Genomic DNA, 10091 nt, shown 5'->3' with positions numbered 1-10091 from the left:
TCTCTGGATCACCAAGCTCAGGACCGGGGACGACACTTTCCCCCCCAACCAGAGCCTCCCCCTCCCTGAGATGCTGGATCTAGACGTGGACCAGCACCGCCGCCAAGCCCGCAGCACCGACGAGGAGGAGCAACAGTCCACCTTCAGTCAGTCCTTCGAGAACGACTCTGTGACGGCGCCACAGGCCACCGAGTTTGACAACGGGACCAAAGTGGGCGCAGTAGACAACAATGATAACAATCTCAATATCTACGGAAACGGCTCTAACTCCGATGCCCCGGGACTCTTCAACCCCTTCTACCCGCTGGCGGAGAGCTCGTATGCGGCCTATGCCGTCCTGTTCCTGGCCGGCCTGGTGCTGTCGTTGGGCGTGGTGGGAAACATGGCGGTCATGTGTATCGTCTGGAACAACTACTACATGAGGTCCTCCTGGAACTACCTGCTGGCCAGCATGGCATTCTGGGACTTCCTGGTCCTGGTAATCTGCCTACCTGTGGTGGTCCTCAACCAGTTGTCCCATAGGAGGATCCTGGGTGACATCACCTGCCGCATGGTGCCTTATATGGAGGTGGGTTGGGCTTATGTTCAAGTAGGAGGGGGAAGAGGAAGACCGCTTGAAACTGATTTTGTGTTTTTGTCATTTAAATATCAGTGCTGGGTTAAACCATTGAGGCCAGAAACTAAAGGCAAAAACATCGATATTCACCGACTGACATTTTCTTTCCCTAACACGTCTTCTTTCAGACTCGTGGAAAGAAAACATCCAAAAATACACATTTATACACGTTTATTTTTCTAACGTGTTCAATTTGTGTCTGTAGATTTCTCCTAAATTACCCAAAACTTAGCATCATTTGCATGTGACATTACACTCCGTCATTGACGTAAAGCTCAAAACAAAACACGACCATTAGTGGTCAGAAAGGTTCCTCAGTTTGTCAGCGTAGTTTTTACTTTGTGTTGTTCAGAAACGGAGAAGATTTAAGTTTTAAATAACGAACAGCAGAGGCTGAAGCTGAGAGTTTGTGGCCATGGTGACCTTTAACTATGTCTGCTGGAACATCCTGCTGCTGCTTTCATGGTTTGACAGGAACAAATTTGGGGTGAAACTTTTGTTTGTATGATTTGTAACCCTGCGTCTCTGGCGGCCATATTGGAGTCTTCAGTTGAGAGACAACCTGACAGTGTTTCAATCCATTTCAGCAGAACTGAACACACATGAATCGTCTGTTTGTAGAGTCAGACTCTGGGAGGAGCTGAAAGGTGTATTTTTTCTCTTTGGATGGAGCTCGGCTAACAGTTCCCCTCTACTTTCAGTTGTTGTGCTAAGCTAGGCTAAACACATCCTGGACTACTTGGTGTATTGGGCTTATTGGACGGATATCTGTCTGAAATGTCTGATTCTGGAGAAGTCTGTTCTCTTGTGGTGAAACTGGGTATTTACCAGAATGGAAATGTCTTCATGTTAACACTGTGAAGGCCAACAGATTAAGGTTAAAGGACCGTAACACTCCTTACATTAATCAAAATGACATTCAGTTCAGGAGAGATTGAAAGGTCCAGTTTAAACTCCATCAGTATCGTGTTGAGTCCAATAAAATGGTTACGTTAAATGTGTAGATTTGTAGTTTAAGGATGGATACAACTAAATTAAAAGGATTAAAGAAAATGACTTGAGGAAGGTAGATATAATCGTCACTTCAGCCGAGATAACTTAAAGAAATGACAGACCCTTTTTTAAATAAATGAAACTGTATTTGTGAGATTACGTCTTTAGTAGAAACCAATGGGCTTCCATCTGAGTGACAGACAGGAAGTCAGAAAGTAATGAGAGACGGACTAACACATTGGGTTTTGTTGAATATAAGACAAATATAAGATAATAAAACACATTAAGTTCATTAAGTTTTATGTGATTTAACGTTAAAATGTACGAATGTGTAGAGACGAGAGTGTGTGGGAACTGACATGTAGACGATACAACACAGATGATAAATACAAAGACTTGTACAAATACAATGATGTTTATGTGCTGAACTTTAATCAGGAATCATGTTGTAGAACTTTGAAACTGAGAATGATCTTTACATTTTCTACAGTAGCACTTTAAATAACCTTCATGGAGAGCTTTTATTGTGAAAAGCTAAACGAATATGAACTTGTAATGTCTTGATAGATCAGAGTTTCATCTTTTCGGTGGCCATGGTGGCCATTTTTCAAAAACGTTGGTGCAGAGATATGAAATGTTACACCATGTAAGTTGATGATGATCAGGCTATGACCAAGTGAAACAGGCTGGGGATTGTGTTTCGATGTATTTCGGACTTTTTAAGACTTTTTTAATGCCACTCGGAATGAAATTATTATTATTTTTAAATAGATGTGACTTTTGAAGGATCCTCAGGAACCCTGCAGAGCCCATCTTTAAATTAAAAGCAAGAGAAAAGAAACATGTCTGAACTTCTGTGTCACCGAGATGGACCATATTACCTCCAGTCCTTCACATGAACCTCTGCCATGAACGTAGCCCTCACAGATCCCGAGTTATAAGCTGATATATTTGGGATTGTTGTGCGCGATGACAAGAGGATTAAATGTTTCCGAGAAGAAGACAAGATGGTCTCGGGGGTTGTGTTTGAAACACAATCAGAATAACTTCATCAGCTAACAATTCAACCCGATGCTAATGCTAAAATCAGTGATACCCCCATGGTCCTAAAGGCACCATGAAGCCAGCCCAGACTGTAGCGCTCATGCTTTCTTGTCCACAGAGACATGCTTCTAACACGTATTACTCCCTAATACCAGAATAGAAGAAGAATATTTCCAAAAATGTTGAACAATTTCTTGACAATTTTCAGATTTTAATTAGATTAGTCAGTATTTTATTTATTTTTTGCAACAAATGTCTTCTTCTTTTGATAAAACTGGACAAAAATATATCGTATATATTTCAGATATATTTTCTATAATATTTTTTCAATTTTTATTTTTTATTTTTCCTCTATTCTTTCTTTCTTTTTATTTTACATAATTTCTTCATATATTTATTGTATTCTTTTTCTATTTTCTATTTATGTTTCTTTATTTTTGCAATATTTGTTTTTATTTAAATTTGCATTTCTATTACTTTGTTTGTGTTATGCGCCAATACAACAATGCAAATCCCTTCCAACCGCCACAGACCTACTCACTGCCCTCGCTCTCTCCTCGTGTCTGCAGGCCGTATCTCTGGGCATCACCTCCTTCACTCTGTGCGCTCAGGGCATCGCTCGTTTCCACGCCGCCACCTCCTCGTCCCAGCCGAAGGTTCGGCTGGTGGAGCGCTGCCGCTCTGTGCTGCTGCAGCTGCTGTTCGTGTGGCTCGCCGCTCTGCTGCTGTCCAGCCCCGAAATCTTCCTGTGGCAGCTCAGCCAGGCCGTGTCCCCGTCCACCGGCCTGCTGGTCGACTCCTGCACCATCACACCCTCCTCCCCTCTGTCCCTGTACCTGCCCGACTCCCTCCACTCTCTGTTGCTCAGGTATCACCAGGTGAGAATATAACACACACACACACACACACACTCTGGATAAGAGCATCTGCTGAATGACCTGTAATAATATTTCTATGATATATATTGGAGTATTACATCTTAATTGGGGATGCATCTTAAAGGGTCAGTGTGCTCAGACTGTCACTATATCCTGACAGTAGTGCATGAGATGCACGAGACGGATAATCTGAGAATAACGCCCCCCAGTGCTCCTAATGGCATTAGCAAGATCCCAGAAAAACAACCAATCAGAGCTGAGTCACAAACTTTCTCACTATACAGGTAAACAGCACACAAACATATGTTTCTGAAAACATCTGAGGAAAGAAATAGGCCAATCAGTATGAGAAACTTGATTCCTCAGCGCTGCCTAGTCTGATCGTCGTTCACGAGCAGTGATGACACTGCGTTAGAAACTCTCGGCTCCGATTGGTTGTTTTCCTTCGGGCACGGTTGAATCTTGCAAATGCCTTTAGGAGCACTGGGGTGGGGTGGGGGGGTTACAACAGGTTTTATTGTAAACATTCATCACAGTTGACAAACCCACTTCCTGCTTTGACGTGTAACTCCAGGTGTGCTCTATTTCAGTTTGACGTGGTGAAAATAATCTGGATCATCTGAGTGTTTGTGTTTTTGATCCATCCGACTTTGTTGTGTTGAAAATAAGACCCTTAGTGTAACAAACCAGAATTGTCCTTTATTGTCACAGAGGTATGAATTGAGATGTGATTGCTGACTCGTGTGCTATTAAAAGGTGATCAAACGACATGCTGGAGTGTGAAAGTCTTGACTGTTTCAAAGGTAGAGTAAAGAGTACATGTACTTAGTTACACTCCACTGCTCCTAAATATGGAAGTTCAGCAAAGTTACTCAACTCTACGCTAAAGTACCAGAAAGTGCCATAACTTCTACAAATTGCACCACAGACTATTACAAAGTAATCCGATCTCTGCTGTACTCTATTCCAGGGTCGTATGTGGTGGTGCTTTGGCTGCTACTTTTGCCTCCCCATCCTCTTCACCGTCCTCTGCCAAATGGCCACCCGCAACGTCAACAGCGACTCCAGCTCCACCCAAAAGCAGCGCAACCATGACGACCGCTCCACCAATCAGAAGCGTCAGCAGCACCAGGCGGTGGAGCGGCAGCTGAACTGCACTCTGTTGGCGTTGGCGGTGGTTTACGGCGTCTGCGCTCTGCCCGAACACGTCTGCAACATCACACTGGCCTACGCACACATCACCATCTCTGAGGAAACGGCCACCATGCTGGCACTGTTGCATCACTTCCTGTTGTTCTTTAAGTCATCGGTGACACCGGTGCTGCTGCTGTGTCTGTGCAAGGTAGGTTAAGCTGTTAATGGAAGTACGGTTGACTTTAACTGGCCTCTCCCGTCGTCCTCTTCAGACACAACTGACCACACCGCAGCTTTAAGGTCTGATGATGCCTTTCACTATGTTGTATGGGCCGTTATGATTTACTGCTATTAATACTAGTACGGGTGCAATTAGTAGTCATACTCAACAGTGATAGTGCCATCACTCCCACAAGTACATTCACACATGCACCAAAAAGCAATGACTAGAGATGCACAAAGTTTTTTGTCGATATAGGATATGCAGATATTTAGCAACTCATTTTGGATTCATTCATTACGGATACACGGACATATTTCTTTCCACCTAATTGCAGTGAACATCAGTACTCCTGTAGTGGAATTAACATATAATTATGTCTACTGTTATCGTGATGGCCCACTGGGCAAAATATACACATTCACTGGGCAAAATAAGAAAACTATTCAACTTAGGTTACATGTAACACATACCATTTTTATTTTTTATGTAACATATCGGACTGCCGTATCAGAGGAAATGTACATTTCTGGCCGATGCCCATATATAATTTTAAAGCCTTTGTCTGCCGAGACCAGCAGGTATTATCGGGCATCACTAGCAGGGACACTTAAAGTAATACATTTTCTAGTAATCTATACTGTCAAGTATTTTGTAGAGACATAAACATGTGCTCACAACCACATCTTGAGATCACGTCTGAGGGTCAGAGTCCAGGGCAGAAGAATACACTGTTTAGTTAGTTCCTGCATGTGACTCGCCCTAAAACCACAACCTACATTTGGTTAATTAGTGAGCTTTAGAGCTGTTGATAGGTGCATTTTTTAACTTTGGACAGAGCCATGCTAGCTGTTTCCCCCTGCTTCAAGTCCTTATGCTAAGCTTGGCTAACAATATTTCATATTTAACACACAGAAACGAGGGTTAGGGTTAAGGTTATGTCTCAAGTCCTTATGCTAAGCTAGGCTAACAATATTTCATATTTAACACACCGAAATGAGAACTATTCCTTTAAAATTAGTTTTTTTTAGGAGAGGCAGAACTACAGGGGTTAATTGTATCACCTGGTATAAAACTTAATGCACACAAACTTTGTGCATTTAAACATCAAATCTCCGGCCCTTTCAGATCCAACTGTCAGCCTGCAGGAGTGGTTCACAGTAACGTTGTCCTAACCATTAGAAACAGACAGCACTGACCTGCGTGTGGTTGTGTTTCAGGCTCTCGGTCAGGCCTTCATGGACTGCTGCTGCTGCTGCTGTCAGGAGTGTCAGCCGACCTTGACTCAAGGCTCGCCAAGCTCCGCCCAGGTCAAACTGAAGGCAGCCAATGAGACATCCATCTTCTTCGATAAGGCTAAAGAAACCTCGGCCATCTTGTCGATCTCCAGCTAGAGCCTTCCATCATCTCCTCCTCCATAAATCAACCCTCTCCATTCATCACTTATTTCTACCGTTCAACACTGTTTCTCCTGCATCCTTAGTTTCCGTTAACCCATCAGTTTCCTTTCTCCTCTCTCTTTTCCAGATCACTTGTGGATAAACATTCATCTTTTCTTTATTTTTCTTTCTCATCTTTCAGAGTTTCCATTTGTATGATATTCCTCTATGGACACAGTGTTACCCCCTCCAGCTTCCTGTCTGTGCAGGAAGTGATGTTTAATCCTTAGTGATATTAGAAAAGTTGCTGTACTTGCACAACCAGCTGTTGTAAAAGCAGGAGCCTGTTTCAGGACCCTCCAAATGGACTCTTCCCTCCAACTTCCTGCTGTAATAATGTATGATATGAATATCCAGGATGTCTTCTTTGGTTGTTCTGAAGCTGAATGTGTTTTATGGGAAAGTAGCTGATACATACCGCCTAAATTAGCAGCAGTTTAAACTCGTCACAGTAGCTAGTTCGAGAACACAAAGAAGCTGCTTTGAAGCTCTAAAGATGCAACACAAAATGTTTTTGGTTAAACGTACTGGAGGATCAAGTTTGTAACTTCTTAGGATCGGTAACTATTAAACCTAACTGGCTAAAAAGAGTGTGCATTTGACGCAATGTATATTGAAATGACTACGACTTGTTTTAAACACAAGCCGTGGGTCCAAGGGACAGTGATGCTGGTCCATCTGTCAAACTATCAGTGCCTGATAAGTTAACATCTATGGACAGCTAGTAGCTATATGACAACTATTTCCTCAGACTTGATGGTCTATAGAGGATGATTCGTAGATGTTTTGGTGACATCTTTACCTTTCTTCTTGCAAAAGAAGATGAAACCCCTTTCACACATGCCCTGCCACCCTAAACTAATCTAGACTTTACCCGGGGAAGCTATATGTGAGAACGCAAATGTCCAAATCATACGGTCCGGACATTAAACAGACTTAACCCTGCCAGCTCCCCAGTAAAAAGTCTCTGTAATGTCCGATTTAACCCAAGTCTAAATAGAGGCACTTAATGTCCGGAGAATTCATGGCAAGCGAGTGAGCAAGTCGATGACGTTACTATCGCGGCTGGCGTAGAACCAGAAGAAAACAAACATCCAAGGGTGAAGGAGGGGGGTCATTTACACGAAAGATTTCGCGAAAATGTCTAAATGGAAAGACAACAAGATTCGGGAACTTTTGTCTGTAAGGGCCGACGCCAGATAAACTCATGGAGCGCAAGAGACTCGGTTGATGACCAAATTACTAACCAACTGCATGACCTTAGTGTAATGTGAGAACGCGTCTGACATGGAGAATCTCCTGCTGTGTCCTACATGTGTGAAAGGGAAACTACGGACAATGTGCAGAACTGATTCTGCACATTGTACGGAGTTCAGATGAGAAAACGGCTCCAACCAATCAGAGCTTTGCAGGCTGGAAAGAAGATGTCTTTATCTGCTAGCTAACTATGGATTAGATTGACGCAGCTGTACAGGTTATAGAATAAGTCATTTCTGCAATTTGTGTTTCTGTGAAGAATGTGTGAATGTTTCTGAAAGGGAAAAAAGTGGTGAAGTGGGGGAAGGGAGGAGATTTGAACACGACTCGGACCTTTTCAGTACTGAGGCGGTCTCTTTGTACAGGAAGTTAAACTGTGTAGGAGGTTTTACAGTTTATTAATATGTCTTTAGCACAGTGCTTTCACTCAGACTGTCAAACAACTAGAACAAAAACGAATAAACAGAAGATACGAATGTAGCTTATTTTAATGTTAGATCTACAACTAATTACATCTTTATATGAAGGGACGTGAGATAGTAATTTTTTATGTCACAAAACTGTTTATGTCTTTGTTATGTTCAGTGTCACAATGTTAAATTCATATAAATTTGTGTCAGAGCCGACTGTGCCTTATTGTTTCCTCAGCCCTCAGCTCGGACTGCCAGTGTCTCAATCAACAGATGATGAAACAATAGTACAAGTCAGACTAACTTCACTTTCACACTGTGAGCAGCTCATTCAAACAAGTTTTCACCAAAACGTATCTCTATCACTGAATTGTCACTTTTTATTCGAAACATGCCCCGTCAGTAAACTGTTGTTCTCTTTACTAATGCAAAAATGGAGCGAGAACTAACATATATTATTACAGGCTGTGATTAGTTTTATCTCAAGAAATCACACAGAAGCCTTTTAGATTCGGCAACATGTATTGAAAAGGTGTCTTGTCTTAATTGAGGCCGTGGAGGCAACGTTAGAAAACTGAACCTGAATTCAAACAGATGACATATTACTAAGTGACAGTGAACCAGGTGGAGCTGGAAAGCCAACGGTACACAAATATTAGCATCTTTCCTGATTTCATATATTATGTTGCAAAAAGACATTTTTATGATTCCCCCTTTTGGCTTCAATTCAATAGCTGTAATGTTCCCAATCCTCAAAGTGGAACAACAACATATCTTCTATATTTGGGTCCCATAGTAACCGCCATACATATCAACAACATATGAACCACAGTGTTTTTCAATAACACAGGAAAAAGATAATAAATGTAGAACAAGTAAAATCCCCAATGTTGCGGTAGGTTTGACCAGAACGTAATAATCCACCGGTGGAACATAATTAGATCCTTCCAGAAGACTTTCATTTATATTTGATATTCAGCACTTTGACAGTGACATGTTCTCACTTGGGTCAAGTCCCACTGGTGTCATGTTGGAGTTGTAAATGTGATTGAAGTTGACATTAAGTGCATGGCTCCTCTTTCATAACTTTTTAATAAAGGGACAGTCCACACAAAAACAAATTAACTTTAGTGCCTGTCTTCTATCTTTCTTTTAAAGTGTCTCTGCAGGTTGTTTTTATCTTGTGAACAAGGCATAAACCAACCGATCGGATGTAGAAGTGGTAATTTATAAATAAAGCTGTGCAATTTAAACTGCAGTTGTCTGGAACATTTATTGATGCTATAATGTTATTGACCAACAGCTGATCTGATTCTGGTGTCCATGGTTCTGGAAGTAAAGGTTAAATTGATTTTCCCTGAAGACAAAGTTTCATGACTCACAGCTGGAGTTCTTCTCTAGTTTGGTTGGACATCAAACTTACCTGGTTAAACAATTGTGTTGGGTTCTTTGATAAAAAGTCAAAGGTAAGAAGCCTGTGGACATAAAAACTGTCAACTACGACTCCCAATGTGCATGTCTACGCACGGTAAATAACCAATTTGATTGGCTCAATGGAGGGTGATGCTATTGCCGTATTCACTGGATTAGTTGCGGCCGCGGTCTACGGCTGTGACCGTCGGAAATAAACAACAATGCTCGGAGATGAGAATGATTCATTCATCGATCAGGGGTCCAGAGAGAACCGTCCACGTCAGGCAAGTCATGCATTCTTGCTTCTTGACTTGACCGAGAAAAATGTCTTTCACGACGGGAATATGAATGTCTGAGTAATGGAGACGTCTTCATCTGCTGGCTAACTATGGGTCGGATTGACGTGTCTGTACAGGTTATAGTAAAAGTCATTTCTACAACTTGTGTTTCTGTGAAGAATGTGCAGCTTCATGAATGTTTCTGAAAAGGGAAGAAAAATGTGTTAAGGAACAAAACGAAAAACTGCATAAATAAAATAAAGTCTAAAACTAAAATGTATTTATTCGGATCTAGAGAAAAAACTATCTGATCCAAGAAGGAAACAAAACCATGAATGTGTGAAATCTGAATGTAATGGACTCAGATCTTGGCTTCAGCAGCCACATCATGGCCAAAACACTGAACAAA

General features: G+C 41.8%; 1 protein-coding gene across 1 annotated transcript in view; it reads left to right on the top strand.

Annotated features, from left to right (window-relative positions):
* Positions 1-9249, top strand: part of LOC115011269 (G-protein coupled receptor 37-like 1) — a 10072-nt gene extending 823 nt beyond the window's left edge. The window contains exons 1-4 of the mRNA XM_029436351.1: positions 1-568; positions 3223-3531; positions 4502-4873; positions 6106-9249. The exon at positions 1-568 is cut by the window's left edge and continues 823 nt beyond it. Coding sequence (XP_029292211.1) covers positions 1-568; positions 3223-3531; positions 4502-4873; positions 6106-6279 — 1423 coding nt within the window. The 3' untranslated portion in view covers positions 6280-9249. The remainder of the gene's footprint in view (positions 569-3222; positions 3532-4501; positions 4874-6105) is intronic.
* Positions 9250-10091: the final 842 nt, after the last annotated feature.

Source organism: Cottoperca gobio, chromosome 7, assembly GCF_900634415.1.
Source record: "Cottoperca gobio chromosome 7, fCotGob3.1, whole genome shotgun sequence".
NCBI classification, from domain to species: domain Eukaryota; kingdom Metazoa; phylum Chordata; class Actinopteri; order Perciformes; family Bovichtidae; genus Cottoperca; species Cottoperca gobio.
Note: the sequence above shows the minus strand (reverse complement) of the source record. Positions and strands in the feature narration are given on the sequence as shown.